We start from the raw sequence: 16,333 nt of genomic DNA, 5'->3' as shown, positions 1-16,333 counted from the left end.
ACTACAATAGTCAAATTTAAAAATATATAGTCTGAAAAAACAAATATCAGAATCATCCTTCAAGACCTGTCACATCTAATTTACGTGTACAACAAAATTTAAACTCTTCTTAAGTCAAATTCCCAGAAACAAATCATCAGACATGACTTCCTTGTCTTTAAAGTTGCTGCAGCAACACAGACAACAGTTAAAATATCCCCTCGTACGACCACCTGATATCATGTGATTGAAGCCGCACACTCAGGTCATGTGATAATCATTTAGAAAACCTCATCTGCTGATGACAGCTGTGAAATAATGTGGTTGAAAGCCTTGGAAAAAGCTACTAAATGGACCTGATTTCCAAGACCAAGAATTCAATATCACACGTAACCACAAATAGACGCACAGAGGGTGGAGCGGGATGTGTTACTCACTCTTCCAAAAAAGAGAAATAATACATGTTTCTCGTCATGACCCTGACTCAGACGGATCCGTCATTATTTTTCTTGTTAACTGCAATGGAAATGTACTTGTCTGACAAAACCAGGATTATGTGCAAGTTCAGTTTTATCTTGCTTGACAAATAACACTAAATTAAACACATGGCTGACGTGTCTTTACTGATAAATGTAATACTGAAAATCTTAAGAGACTAACCCTAACCTTAAAAACACTGGACAATCGACAGATATGTACAGGTCACGCAGTGTTTGACCGAGGCGTTTTCTTTCCCCTGTGTGATGTCCACTGATGAGGTGAATTCAGGTAAAAGCCTCTGTGAGGTACTGGTTCTCTTCATTACACTGATTCCAATTACACTGTATGGGATGTTTTAAAGAAAATGAGCACCTGATGATGATTTCTATGCTGAGAGACAGAAATATGGATGCAGATGAGAGTCACATTATGGCTCATAAAGATTCCTGGAAAATGGGCCTCATCTAATTCTACAACCGAAAATGAAATCAATCTAACTAGCTGTGATTTAAAAGGAGAAAGTTATGATCCAGTGTCAGAGCTGTGGAATAAATCATTGAAACTTTGTGTGTGTCTGAGCAAGACAGCAAACCTTCGGCTCACACTGGTAAATGCAGGGCGACTGTTACTGTAAAATCTATCCAGGGAATTTGACACGTTTACAGTAATGTACACTTATGTGAATTGTTCCATTTATTGAAATAAGCACAGGAATAAGGCCTAAATGAGCAAAATAGAAAATTATGTAGTGCTATTACAGTCCACAAGAGAGCAGCACTGGCCCACTGCTGAATAGACAAGTGACAGAAACACTGCAGCATTAGAGAAATTGAACAAACACAAAAATACCAAAACCATGTTTTTTATATATATCATATTATTTATCAGCAGAGAAACTGTAAAATGAAAATGAAAAAAATGTATTATTATGACGGGATTGTATGCACAGACAGATGTTGAGTGAACTGCAATCGACACATTATACAACAAGGTGAAGTGTGTGTTGATAGTGGTAAGTGTATATGTACAGTGTAGTTTAAAGGTTGTGTTTTTTAGAGAGAAGATCCTGGATTCTAGATAGTGTGTTTGTTTATTGTGATGTGTTTGTTTTTTGTTTATTATTTTTGCATAAAAATCATTGTCCCAACTCCACATTAAAAGAATGGACTAAAAGCTATACTGTTTGTTATAGAATAGTGTCTTGCAGTTAGTACATTTTACCATTTTAAACTACCAGGAAATGAATCAACATGTGATGTCACTGCTGATTAAATGTCATGATGAGAGAGCAAATTTTTTTCCCCAGAGATTTATGACTTATATTTTGATTCCAAGATCCTTTTGTAGCTGTCTCAGCACCATCGTCATCACCACTGATCTTTGCTCTGCAGCTGCGAGCACAGCTTCATTTCCCTTGTACATTCCTTTGTAGGACAATAGACAACAATGAACAGCACACTCAGAAATGAGGTGTTTTTTAGTTTGCACAGTGTGGCCTTCCCTCAGATCAGCTTTTGTCTTTATCAGACATGAGCTCAGAAGAAAGATTTGGATGACTAAAGTTTCAAACCCGGGATGGTCGGACGGAGTCTTAAACCAGCTGCTGTGATGTGTTCGCTCTGTTAAAGCCACTGAGATGCTGCATAAAATATCAGGCTGTACAAATAACTAACAAGGAATTTTTTTAACAAATCAAAACTATAAACATGGTTAAACCTAAAAATACATTTCTGTATGTACAAGATTAATGTAACTAAAAAAAAACCAAAAAAAAACCCAAACATATATGGTATCTCCAAATTAAAATTCCAATTTACTGCCAGTGCTCTTATTTTAGTTTCCTCGATGCTACGAGTCTGGATAGTTAAAATGTGATTTTAACATTTTAGCAGCCCTTTAGAAGGAGCTCATGAGAGGCTTAAACAGACAACTAACTGATCTTACAAACAAGTTCTGTCTTTGTAGCCGAGGCCTGATGTATTTTATTGCCACAGAGTGCCACTGTTGTCAAAAAACAATTAAAAACACATCAGGGAGTCACACGAGGTGACGTGCTCCTTCATTGCCATGAACACACACACGTTGTAGTTTATGTTGACTCAATCCCACATACACTGTCCTCCTGCCAGAAAAACACACTCGAGGACCAAATGTGTATTAATCCACTGCTGAAAGTAGTCCCCAGTACATGCACTATTTCCTTCTGTTTCAGCGTCATCTGCCAGTTTGCCATCTGTTTTGATTTATATCTTCAGAGGGAGTCAGTGTGCTCGGGACCGGGACAGAGGGGGACGTCTGAAAGTGCTGATAGTCGCACTGAAACGTTGTTGGTTTTGATCTTTTCATGGGATTTGCTAACAACAGACATGTCCCGTAGGGGTAAAGTGTATGCGTTTTGATATTAGGCAAGCATGTCTCAAACTTGAGGTTGGCTCTGTTCAGGCTTGGACCCTGGATACTTCCTGCTGCGAGGCAACAGCTGAAGAACTAGTAGTTTTATAGAATGTATGAATGTATATTTTTTTGTTGGTTAAAGAATTCATAATTTACATGAATACAATTTCTTTAAATTCTATACATACTGTTTTATACCCTCTTTGTACAGTACAACATACGACTTCTTCCATCGGCTTATGTTTTATGCAACAGTTTAGGTGCATTCCATCCAGTCTGTTCTCCTGATGTGAACAAGGGCTTGGTGACAGGAAACAACACCGTGTGAATACTAAAACAGCTCACAGAGAAACTCCTCCTGCTGCCGTCGGCTGCTCTTGCTCCACTCTTCTGTCCAGAAACTGCAGGTTGATTTCTTTTGCAGGGCAAAGCAGGGTTCTGGTGATCGGCGTCACTGTGGTTCCAGCAGGGTCTGGCCTCACCTCATAGTGCTTTATCAACTTTAAAATAAAAGAGAGAGAATACTGTTCAGGTGAGCGAAATTATATTTTTGGCAGGAGTCACATGAGTGCAGACAGAGTCCACGTTCCAGTTAATGATTACCACCTGCTGCACAGCTGACTGAGAAGACTCAATGCAAAGTCTGACGATGGATTTGTGGTTTGTATCATCCCAATGCCAAGAACAACAGCAGAGGAGCAGTCAGACCTCTGAGCTCTGGTTGGACAGTGACTCCAGGTCAACGCTGCTCTCTGAGTGTAGCTAACAAATAACTGATTTCCTGGGAGGCTGGTGTTTAACAGCCTGTTTGTGCTGCTGGGGTCAAAAGTCACTGATGTAAAATGAAACAAAACAAAATAAAAAATAAAAAACTCATGTTAAAAATAAAATGAAAATAACATTAAAGGTGCTACAAACATAAAAACCATAATAATGAAAAAGATCAGGAACTGTAGAACCAAAATATGAGCCAAAACTTATCAGAACTAAAATTATGACAAATGTTTAAATTTGATTGAAATTAACCTGCAAATACATTATAAAGAATAATTACATCAGAAAAAAATAGACTTTTGTTTCCTGGCAGCAGAAAATGACCAAGAAACACACTGACATTAAAACTTGAATGATATTAAAAAAGAAATAGGAATGAAAGTTGCATCACGTTGTATTTTGACTCCCCGTGTGTTGGATTTTTGATTAAACCAGATTTTTTTCTGTGAAAGTCCTCAATAGTTAAACACTCCACATAGTTAAACTGATATTATATTATTACAAATACATTATTGCACATTAACACTGCCCGATTTGACATAAAACCTGTTTTAAATGGTTAACACTTAACTCTAAGTCCACCTGGTTATATACACTATAACCAGACATTGGCTCCCAGTCAGCTACAGAATAGATTTTAAAGTTCTGCTACTGGTCTACAAATCACTGAATGGTTTAGGTCCAGAATACATGAATGACATGTTAGAAGAGTATAAACCCAGTAGAGCTCTGAGATCTACTGACTCAGGTCAGATAGTGGAGCACAGAGTTCAGACCAAACATGGTGAAGCAGCATTTAGTTGTTATGCTGCACACAACTGGAACAAACTACCAGCAGAACTGAGATCAGCCCCAACTGTAAGCACTTTTAAATCCAGGTTAAAAACATTTCTCTTTTCATGTGCTTATAGCTGAGCTCTTTTTAAGAACTTAAAACTCTATCTATTTTCTTTTATTTTACTTTTTTGCTCCTGCTTTTAACTCTGTGTTTTCTTTTGTTTTTATGCTGTTTTATGCTGTTCTTCTTTGTCTTTATGTAAAGCACATTGAGTTGCCTTGGTATGAAATGCACTATATAAATAAAGATGCCTTGCCTTGCCTTGCATATTGTGTTGTTGTAAAGCAGCTATAAGGTGTGTAAAGTGTTTATCAATGCACAAGACAATTTTAACTTTTCATATGATGATATATTTATATGATTACATCTGTGTTTTACTATATTGTCATTCATTATCTCTTTATACACCAGCCTCCACTTATTGTTATGATTGTTGACAGTTCATTTGCTTGAGAATCAGTTTACACAACAAGCTAAAATACACGCATCTCTGATTTATTGTTGCCGTTTAAAATTGTTATGTTTATGTGCAAACAGTTGCACATCCAGCACACACAGAACATCAGATGTTCTTACCCTGGACAGGAGAAGATACATCTCAAGTTCAGCCACACGTCGGCCAAGACATGCCCGGATCCCAAAACCGAACGGCACTGACCCAAACGGGTGCTGCTTGGACTTCTCTTCTGCTCCTCTGAGCCATCGCTGTGGCAGGAATGTGTGGGGGTCAGGGAAGATTTTCTCATCGTAGGACACGGCGTAGTGGCACAGGTGGAACAGTGTCTGTGAGAGAAGACACCCCTGTTAAACTCTAACACTGCAGTTTTCATTGGATAATTAGAAAGCACACATGACCTTGATACACAGCTGATCTCATTACAACATGAAAGACAAGGCACTTTTCATACACAAAGACAACTCAAAGAGTTCTATATAATGCATTAAAATATTTAAAAAGACAGAAAACCTGCATTGAACTCTGATTAAAATTTTAATTAAAAACCCTTTAAAGAGAAACTGAATAGTTATAAACACAGGATGGATGGATAAAGATGTGGGGGCAAGAGGCTTCAGGAGAACTATTTAATGTTGGGTGTGAAAGGCAGTGGAGAGCTAAACAGTTTTTAACCTGGAATGAAGTGATTATGTTACTGACATAACAATAACAAGCAAGGGCCACTAGAGGGAGCAACTCTTCCTTTCATTCAGCAGCTACACCAGACTGAATGCCTGTCCCATTTTCTACAGTCTGATAAATGGACTTTTATAAAGTCAACTATTTATAAAGCTCTTTTATCCAAAGCACTTAACTTAATTTGCTTCTCATTCAGCTATTCACACTCACACACACACTGATGGGGATGAGCTGCCATGCAAGACACCGGTCTAATCACTTGGAGCAATTAGGGCTCGGGATCGACCCACCATCAGTTAGTGGATGACCCTACAGCTCTGCCAGCCCAGCCACATATAGTGTAATGCACTTTAAGTACAATGTATTTCACCATTTTCTACTAACGAGACTTCAGGCAGCCAACCTGCAAAGTTGTAACTCCCAGTTAAATTTCACAAAGAAAAACCAAATGATAGTCACACATTTGTCTGTATGAATGTGGTGTGTGGTTGTCTCACATGTCCCTGGAGCTGTGTCTCCACCCTCTACTACATGTTTTAATTGTTTCCAGCAGTTAGTAGCTGCTTGACTTTCCTTCTGAATGGCATTGGATGGATCTATACGGATCTATATTTCCATAAAAATATATTTATGTGCATATTTTGGCCATAAAACCTATATGTTTTTTTTAATTTTTTTAACTATTTGTTTGTTATAAGTGAATGAATACATATGGCATGACTAAGATGACTAAGAGTCCCACCAATACTTACTGAATACACTAAGAATAGCACTTTTTCTCATCAACCGACACGTCAGCATCTGAGGATTTTGTTAGAGAGTCTGACACATGGTCTCACCTTTTTGGGGAAGAGGTGGCCTCCCACCACAATTTCATTTTCAACAGTGAGGCGGGCGTTTCCTGGCACCACTGGATACAGCCTGGTGACCACAGAGCAGAGTCAGAGTCAGTACAAGTTTATTGCAACTCTACTGCTCAGCTGGCAAATTTTGATGAAATACGAATAGTTTCAGAGTTAGAAAAGAAGTGAGATGGAGTCTCTGCTCCGCTCCAAGAGGTCACAGATCCCAGCCAAGAAATAATCTGGCACATACAAATCAAAAGTTGACACAAGTTTTTACTCTTTGTTTTTATTCTGATTCAAACACAAAAAAAAGAAAAAGAGAAAGAAAAACATTGCTTAGTGAGCTTTAGAGGTGGTGGTAGCAAGAGAGCAATGTTGGTCTTTTCATCTAACTTCTGGCAAGAAATTCAAAAAGCGCAAAATCTTTAAGCTACATGAACATATGACACATAACCTCATGATGTTTAGTCTAGTTTAGAGCTGGAGCACTTAGTTTTTTAATTGATCAGTCGACAGAAATTTCATGGCGGCCATTCTGATTGTCAATAAATTGTTTATGTCAATTTCAGAGAAAAAAAGAATTTGCTTGTCCCAGCTCCTTAAAATGTGCAGGTTTGATGCTCTCCTTTGTCACACATGACAGTAACCTGGATATGTTTGGGTTTTTAGACTGATGGTCAAATAAACAAGACATGTGAACACATCACCCTGGGCTCTGGACATTTTTCACTATTAATTAACACTTTTTAAGACAAACAGATTAATTGATCAATCAAGAAAATAACCTACACATTTATCAACAGTGAAAAAAGTTAAGACTAGTCCAGTTAAGAGATAGATGTTAACATTTGATGTTACATCCTTTCATTTTGAGCAAACATCTTTTCAACAACCAAACAAACCGGTGGATGTCTTATCAACACATTGATGAAAAAAGAAAATAATGTCTCTAACCGTAGCGTCTCTCTGATGATGGCCTTCAGGAACGGCATCTGAGGGATGTCATCGCTGGTTGGCATCTTGTCTCCAGGGCAAACACTTATCACCTCCTGGTATAACTGTTCCTGGATCTCCGGCTCTTTTGCCAAGTGGTACAGACACCATGAGATAGTGTTGGAGGTCTGCAACAGAGAGGAACACACTGTGTGTTATCTTCTGTTGTTTGATGATGTTGTTTGTATTTCAGTGCATGATGTCTCGGTTGAGATCTGCAGGTCAAAAGGTGTCTGGTTAGAACTGGGCTGAATGTGGTTAAAAAGTTTGGTGACAGATGTCTGCACTGCAGCATTTTAATGACTATATATATTTATTTATATGTGTTGAAACAGTAATTAAAATCTTTTTTCTTTTAAATACAGTTACTGAAGCTTTGTGCATACATAACTGGCAGAAATATAAACTCTTTAAGCCAATAACCCAACAAAATGTATGGAAATCCCTCCCCCCGACACACACTGTCTACTCACTGTGTCGACTCCTGCCAGCAGGAGTTCGGTGATGCTGCCCAGAATCTCAGTGACCGTCATCTGATCACTGAGCAGCAGGTGTGTGAGGTACGCTCCTTCCACATTCTCGTCCAGGTGCACCTTCTCCTGGAGCTCCTCCATTTTTTTCTGCACCAAATCTTCAGCTACAGGACACAAGAGGAAAAAAAAATCAACTTCCTTATTTCTAATGGGAGAACCAACAATAAGAGAAGACGGCCCTGACACTTTTGCCCACTAGATGGCGAAAGACAAACACACTGTGGGTGATCCTGTTTAGACATTGACATGCAAAAAAAGAACAGCAAGACGAGAAGTGGACCTTGTTCTGTGAGGGAGTCACCAGAGTTCAGTGTCCTTGAAATTATTTGATAATGTAACCTGGAAAAAATGTCCTGGAAGCCTGAACTCTTGTAACCTTTTGTTACAACAACCATGAATGGGGAGTGTTTGAGAAAGTACTGGTGACTTGTCACACTAACACTACCAGGCAATGTAAACTGAGCGCCTGAGCACCTCACAGGAGCCCCAGGCAACCAGAACCAAACAGACAGTGTGCTTTTTGGGACTCAAGCTCAAATGGTTTTTAAAGGGAAGCATACAATACTTTGCAGTTCCAGAAAACCATAAAATTTAACAGTGATGACATGTGATGTTAACTATGGAATGTTAACTAAATGTTTGGCCAGACTCTTAATCTTGTTTACTTACCAATGTGTGTGGAAAACAAAACAAAACAAAACAAAAAAATCATATTTTTTAGGTGAAAGTCCATGGGAAGATTTGAATTTGATGGAATGATGCTGCCATAAGAAAACATGGTGTCTGAACATATCTCTATTTAAGTATCAAATAAATTCTACAACCATATAAAGTATATACAGAACGGGATGTGGTCATGCAGTGTGAAAAAATGTTTGTTTATTCAAAGTGACGTCAGGGGATCATATAAAGGGAAAATCAGGGTTCAAAGTGTTAATATTGGACAGGACAATTAATCATTTACTGATCACTGAGCATCACTTGCTCAACATTAAATAGCATCTGGCTTTAAACATGCTACTCTTTGATTTGAATGGCTGAAATGAATGTTGCTCACCAACTTTGAAGAGATGATCCCAGGTTGCCACAAACTGTTTCCAGAAAGGCATGTAGGGCCAGGTGGACTTGGGGAAGAGGACGATGACTGGGGAGAGCCGAAACATTTCCCCCACAGAGAAGATGAACTTTTGGGTTTCCTCAGGGACCACCTCGTTCATGCAGCCCATACGCGTCTCAAACAAGACAGAGCAGATACCTGCATTTAAAAATGAATATACAATAAATTATACCATAATAACTGGCTTCTGTAACTATCCTAGGACAGAAGGGGTGATTTTAAATGATTTTGTCATATACACTATGGCCAAAGTATATGGGCACCAAAAATGAATTTGCTCCCATTCAGAATAAGTGAGGTCCAACACTGATATTGGGTTGGGTTTGGATCACAGTCTGCATTATAGTTCATCCCAAACCAAGTGGCAACCCACCGTGATGTCACCCATTGGTTTGAGAACTGCCGTTTTTAAGCCTTGAGTTTATAATTTGGCCACTGGTATCTTGGTTTTTTGAAACTAGAAGAAACCATATCTGAACAAGGTGGAGATGAGGAGTGAGGGGTGGATCTGACCTGCTCTGTTCTCTATCCTGACTGTCAGGCAGGTTGCTGTGTGTGGTACAGTCTGTCAATCGCCCTAATGCATACCCTGCTTTATCGTCTGTTCTCCTCTAAATGGGACCATAATTTATTAATTAATGTCATTAATTTGACTTCTTTTTGCAACAAGTGGTGTCGCCCTCTGATGGTCATTAGATAGAATGCAGGTTTAAGGCTCTTCCACGTTGGCTTCACTTTTCACTTTGTCTTTGTCTACATCCATTTTTATATACAGTCTATGTACCAGACATGTTGGATGGGCTTGAGGCCGGGGCTGTGTGCAGGCCAGTCAAGTTCCTCCACACCAAACAGGGGAAAACATTTCCATGACTCACCTACAGTGATACTGTACTGTATATGTGTCATACCAGCCTTCACTGTAAAAGCATACTCGCAAGTAAATAAACAATTTCACAAGCTCGCTGGTGTTTAAAGGATTAGCTCAACATTTTGTGAAATATGTTTACTTGTTTTTTTTTTTGTTTTTTTTGCCAAGACTTTGGTGAGAGGATCAATACTTTTGATATATCCAGTATATGACCAGCAGGCAGTTAATTTAGTTTGGCGCAAAAACAAGCTGAGCTGGTCTGCCTCTGTCTCACACATCTTAAAACGGTTTGTGCACTAAGCAAACATGTTGAGATGTTAGTTTGTGAGAATAAAAGATGCTGGTAGGTGGATTTTGTTCCTCTTGGATAGCGTCAGGCTTTTTCGTTGGCTGAGGTAACTGGTTACTTGTTGCACTCTTCATATTTACTGTCCTGATATGAGAATGGGATCTGTCTCAAAAAAGCCCACATTTCCCACATGTTCTTGTAACATTAATCCTGTAAGAATGGGGCTTCAGAAGTGCATAAGAAATGTCAAGCGAACTGCAACATAGCATACATAGCAGGAACTAGGATCAGTCCCACAGTTTATCTCACAGTATCTAATCAGCAGTCAAGGCCAAAAGATTCTGCAACTGTGTCAAAGTCAACACCCTGAATTACAAATAACTAAGTCTGCTCCACTTACATCAAATTACCCAAGGTGTTGTTGCAGTCATTACAAAACATTCGGGTGAAGCAAATTTGTGACACACTTTAAAGAACAACCGTGAGATCTCCACCGATCTCTGAGCACACTGTGAAGTAGCTAGATGAAGTAACGCAGAGCAAACAGCTGATAAAGGTCTGCAGGAGTCAAAGAGTCAAGGACAAGTGCAGCCAGGCTGATAGCGTGTCCTCTACCACCTACCACTGTGGTATAAGACTGCTAATATGTCATAAAAAAAAGTTTCAAGCCAATTTCACGGTTGCAATCACAATTCTCAAAAAACAGAGGTGGATTGCACTGAGGCAAAGTAGAGTGTAGTTTTTAAATTACATTCCTGACTATAACTTGATTATCTCAAATTGTACCTGTTATTCATGTGATATGCTTTTGTCTTATTGTGCTCTGTATTTTTTGGAAATTACTTTTCAAGAAGAAATAATTAACAAATCTCTTTGTTCTTCTACCACTTTTCCATTCAACTTTTTAAACCAGCAACTACTAAGTGACATGCATCTTTCATCTAAATATCTGGTAGGGAAAGTTAATGAAAACATTTAATTTATTTGTTCTCTGCAGACCTTCAAAAGCAAATTTGTAGAGCTCTCCAGTCAGGTCATTGACCATGACTCCGCGGCCGCTGGTCTCCCTCAGCCAGACCACTCTGTTGATGAAGTCCGTCACCACTTCGTTGATAATGTTAGAGTAGGAGGAGACGTGTTTGGGCTTCAACATCCGAGGGTTCAGGATGCTGCGGATGCGCTGCCACTTGGCCCCCATCCTAAAAAAAAGATGATTAATAAGAAAAAGAAAAGAAAGAAATGGTTCTCCGGGCATTCATCTTAGCTACGAGCTGGAGAACGACAGATCTGCATCAGACCATTTCACTGGATGCTTACAATCACTGAAATTATGTCAATTTATCAGTCGCGCACACACACACCGTCCTGCTGCCTCACACTCCCTGCTTGTTTAGCATAAGTTTAACATTAACAGGCCAGAGGCTGAGAGCCACAGACATGGAGAGACAGACTGAGGCGTTGCTGGTTTTTGTGTTTTCATGGGATTTGTTGACAATAAGAAAGACCTACAATAACACCAGACATATCATCTTCTTATATAAGTGATGTACACAGAGGTACAGAACAGGGAACAGCTTCTCTTCCTTTTCACTCTGAACTAGCCTTCAATTTGTAAAATAAACATTTTAACTCATTCTTCGTTTTGACTCTCAGGTGCAGGCCTGTCACATACTTCAGCAGCTCTGCAGGGACAAAATATTCGCTACCAGTGTCGAGTACTGCCACAACAAGTCTAACACGACTGACTGAGTACCAGTGAGGGAAAGCTGTTATTAGTCAAGACAGAAAACTATGCTCCATGTGTCTGACTGGGGTGAAAGGCACAGAGAAGGAAGAAAAGTTCCCCTTGTGTGTCTACAGATTTGCCCACAGCTAGATACATAGGGAAGCTTAAACATACATCCTATATGTCTGGCTAAACTGTCTTTATTAAGAAAATGTCTTACATTAAATATTAGTGTTACCAAGTGCTTCAGGCGTTCTGGTTTTATATGGCTATTAGTTCCTTTATATTCATTTCAGAGGCGTTTTAAAGTTGTTAAGGTGTGTGTGTGTGTTTTGGCTGTACACATCACAAATAAACCTCTTGATGAAAAAAATACACTTCTTTGAATCTACGCCTGCAGTTACTTATTGTTCTGGCCACTAATGGGGAGTGGAACAAGCATATTAAGCATCTTCTGGCTATTTTTTTTTAGTTAAGTGCTGTGTGCTGTTTCGTGCTGAGGAGGGAGTGTGTGCAATGTGTTCCTAGAGCTTTTTTGATGGCTGCTGCAGTTGAAAATGACACCATGGAAACAGTCAGCAAACCAAAACACTGAGCTGAAAGGCACCAATATGCTCCATAGAGCTGAGGGGAACTGCAGAGTCGCCTTCTCATTTTCTGTGGACTCATAATTACTAGCAAGCCCTTTCATATTCAAAGTAGTCATGTGATCCATTGTCAATACAAAAACTTTGATCATAGTTGCTTTAAAGTCCAGACAAACAAACATTACCCCTGTTTTGGAGGACTACGTGGCCCCATGCAAGCACATTATAAATTACAAACAACATTTCTTAAAACTAGATTTTGATCTTAATGCAAAATTTCAGCTGTTGTTGTGTTTTTGTGGGTCATTTAGGACTTGGTGGTCATCCAGCCATGCTGTGACATCAAGTGTCTTAAATCAGGAAGCACATCTGTCAGAGAACTTTTGTCTTTCAAGGCTTTATAACCTTTCTGGCCTGAGAGGTAGATGTTAAAGTTAAAGGAGGTTTGACTCACTCCGTCAGGGGCCCATGGGCCTGGTTCCTGAGCTCTCTGTAGCTCCTCCAGTGGGGCATGTCGGTCCGGACCGGGTGTCTCCCCTCCTGCCTCAAAACCTGCTCTATCAGTTCGGCGCTGGCCACGTTCACCACGACCATAGGGCCATACGTTGACTTCCACAGAGGACCGTAGATCTTGCTGTGCTCAATCTTTGAGAAAATATGATAAAACATGATAATTTATTTATTTTTTGGGGGTTATTATTATTAGATGTTCAATTACTAAAGAGGTGAAAAAATCAACACAAATTCGCACAGTTGGAATAAATGGTGGAACATAATTGCACAAACTGCCTAATAAGAAGCATTTGATTAGTCTTCTTATTCAAACATAAAGTTTTCATTTATGGGCAACACATGCTTAAGTAATTGTACTGAAGTGACTAAAAGTTTGATGAATGTGTCTGGTTTGTGCAGTGATGGAGGCCATTAGTGCAACGTCTTTGTTCAAATCATTCAACTCTGCTGACACGTCTCCTCTCTGGGGTGTTTGGCTGAAAAAGTCCTCTCTTCCTTTTAATGGCAAATTGCAACCAAGCATTATCACTAGTCTTCTGTCCTGAATCTAAAAACTGAATAAAACTGTATATGAAGATTGATTTAAAGACCATGTGTTTAATCTGAGTAAGCTCCAGTTAGTAACTGTCTTTCATTTGTATATTTCATACAAATAAATAAATAATAAATATTATGATCTCAGAGTCTGAAAAGAAGACACAGATGTCCAAACACTTATCTGAAAGTTTGGGAGAGACCAATTAATTAATTAATTTTGGGATATCTGCCTTCAACCCAGTACAGTCTAAAGGATTTTTTTTTTTTTTTCAACTTTTGGTCTCCAGGATGAACTGCACAAAGGTAAAAGTCCAAGGTCCTCATGTTCTTGTGAATTAAACACATCCAGAACGCCCAGAGGGAATTTCATTACGTCTGTAACCAACATTCACTTGAACACAGGAATGTTCTGCAAAACACTTCTTATTCAGTGCTGTTGAAGAGGAAGGGGGGATCATGTTTCCTGCAGCTGGACGAGCTGGCAGGGTCATGCAACCACAAGGTACTAATTATAGTTTTTCCACTGAGTACATATGAAGCACTTGCACATTCAGATGATGATGAATTCAATTCATCTCCAATGTAGACTTGGGTCAAAAAATAAATCTCTGATCCTATGTATGTATGAGGGACTTCAAGTGACATAATGATACAAATAAATAAATGCAGAAATATTTAATTAAATACATAAATAAGGGCAAAATTAAAAAAAATGTGATGAAAGTGCTATTTCATATATCTATTTATTTCATTTACTTATTCATTTCTGTATTTCTGCATTAATTAACCTATGTATACTCATGTCATTTCTGGTCCCTAATACGTACATTCAGTATGAACTTCTCGTTAAATTACCTGTAACGCGGAGTTCAGGGTGAAATTCTGCAAGTTACAAGCCATCTCTGCACATTTCCCCTCAATGGAGCTTCACTCATTCCTTCGTCTCAGTGTCCCACTTACTTGCATTTGTTGTGTCGTTTGGAAATAACCCTTCACAAACAGCCAGTAAAGGGTCGTCGTGAAACTCGGCCCGTCTAATTCGTCCATCGTTTTGGGTTTGTTGTTGGTTCCCATCGCGGCGGTGGCGGCGGTGGACGCGGCCCGGCGGTGGGGGTACACGTCCCCATAACTGACCGGCCTCAGTCCCGCTGCCGCTCTTTGAATCCCTTCTCGTTGCTGTCGGTTCACTCGCAACCCGGCGGTCATCAGAGATTTCCTCAGCATTGTCGAGCGGATGCGGCGGCTCTGTTCTGCGGTGTCGGGGGGGCGGACGGACGTGAGGGCGCCGTCTGTGTCTCTGAGGTGCAGCCTCCTCACAAAGGCTCTTTATCCGCTGTAACACAGCAGCAGCTCCAACCTCCCAGCCTGCTGTGGACTTCAGTACTGTCATAAACTGTAGTTACAGAGCTGTTGGTCGGTAGGATGACCACTTATTATTACTTAGTTTAGCGAATAACAATGCACAATTACAAAGATATAACACTTTAATGAGCGTAAACTTCATTAATAATCCTGATCCTCTTCTGCAACAGGTGACACAAGACCAATAAAGATAAAACCACACTGCATTTACATAATTCAACATGCTACAGCAGCATGCAAATGAACCCAAATTGTGCAAACACCGGAAACTTTTTACTGCGAATTTCCTAAATACTTACAGAAATCCAGGAGTGGATTTAACTTGAAAGAAAGAATAAAACATTTGCTCATTTAGTAGCCTATAAGTTTTATTTACTGACATTTTAAAGCTTTTTACCACATTTCATGGTCTGCTTCTGCCTACAAAATTTGCTCTAAGTGACTAGTAATTGAGCAAAAGCTAGTGAGAGTGAATTAAGATTTTTCACACTAAAAGACCTCTTACCAAGTTTCAGAATGACCATGTACAAAGATTTTCTATGTCTTTACTGAAACAGTGATGCTGTCGAATCCAAAGACCTCACTGTGACTGTTTCTCTGTTAGCCACAATAGAAACTATTCACAGTGAAGTGTGTGGAGTGGCCAGGGCAACTTTGGAAGGACAAGTTATTGAGGTTTTTAGATTTAATATTTCAATTAGGTCAGCACCACAAATGAAATTCCATTCAGCTCCATTATAGAGGGGAGGAGAGAGAAATCTAATGTCTTAAAACCTGAGCACAAGAAGTAAAACTACCGCAGTGCAAGGGCTTAGTAAAATGTGTTTTTTGTAACTTGTATTGTATTATAGTTCAGTTGTTGGCAGATGCTCAGCATTCTCCGAACTGACACTGTGCTGTGGAGACAGGCCCGGCTATGTGAGACTAGATGTTTAGACATCCAAACTTTTTTGGTGAACAGAGTTGCACTAACAAACCACACAAGTTTTCACTTGTAGTGTTTCTTCAGTTCGCAAAGACTTGTTTTGCCCCACACACCCTGAGTTAGTTATGAAATATCTCCAGTGCTGAACCATATTGTTGCGTGCTGTTGCATTATATTAATGTATGTGGAGGATCAACCGTGTCAACTGTATGTACCAGAAGATGAATTATTGTTTAATGTTGGGAATGTATATAAAGTTAGTTAGTTATATTTCTATATATAGTTATATTTATATTATTGTGACTGCCAACATTGTATTGTCCAACTGTCCGTATAAGTTCATTTGTTTAAGTATATACAACTGTGTGTGTGTGTGAGTGTGTGTGTGAAGTGCATACATGCATATGTTGTGTATTTTTGTGCACCTGCCATGTAAAT

General features: G+C 39.3%; 1 protein-coding gene across 1 annotated transcript; it reads right to left on the bottom strand.

Moving 5' to 3' along the window:
• Positions 1-1,129: 1,129 nt before the first annotated feature.
• Positions 1,130-14,942, bottom strand: cyp27a3 (cytochrome P450 family 27 subfamily A member 3). Its single transcript, XM_071480732.1, has 9 exons — positions 14,569-14,942; positions 13,013-13,203; positions 11,245-11,444; positions 9,029-9,226; positions 7,912-8,075; positions 7,400-7,566; positions 6,440-6,521; positions 5,042-5,248; positions 1,130-3,353 (listed from the first exon to the last, which is right to left on the bottom strand). Exons 1-9 carry the CDS (start codon positions 14,830-14,832, stop codon positions 3,195-3,197), a joined length of 1,632 nt encoding a protein of 543 aa, XP_071336833.1. The 5' UTR covers positions 14,833-14,942; the 3' UTR covers positions 1,130-3,194.
• Positions 14,943-16,333: the final 1,391 nt, after the last annotated feature.

Source organism: Trachinotus anak, unplaced genomic scaffold (genome assembly GCF_046630095.1).
Source record: "Trachinotus anak isolate AG129_WGS33_773 ecotype Australia unplaced genomic scaffold, CSIRO_AGI_Tana_v1 ptg000001l, whole genome shotgun sequence".
NCBI lineage: Eukaryota > Metazoa > Chordata > Actinopteri > Carangiformes > Carangidae > Trachinotus > Trachinotus anak.
Note: the sequence above shows the minus strand (reverse complement) of the source record. Positions and strands in the feature narration are given on the sequence as shown.

Coding starts and splice junctions, on each gene's coding strand:
- cyp27a3 (XM_071480732.1), bottom strand. CDS start 14,832: ATGCTGAGGAAATCTCTGATGACCGCCGGGTTGCGAGTGAACCGACAG. Junction 11,445..13,012: donor GCCCATGGGCCCCTGACGGA/GTGAGTCAAACC, acceptor TCTTTTTTTTAG/GATGGGGGCCAAGTGGCAGC. Junction 3,354..5,041: donor TGTATCTTCTCCTGTCCAGG/GTAAGAACATCT, acceptor TTTATTTTAAAG/TTGATAAAGCACTATGAGGT.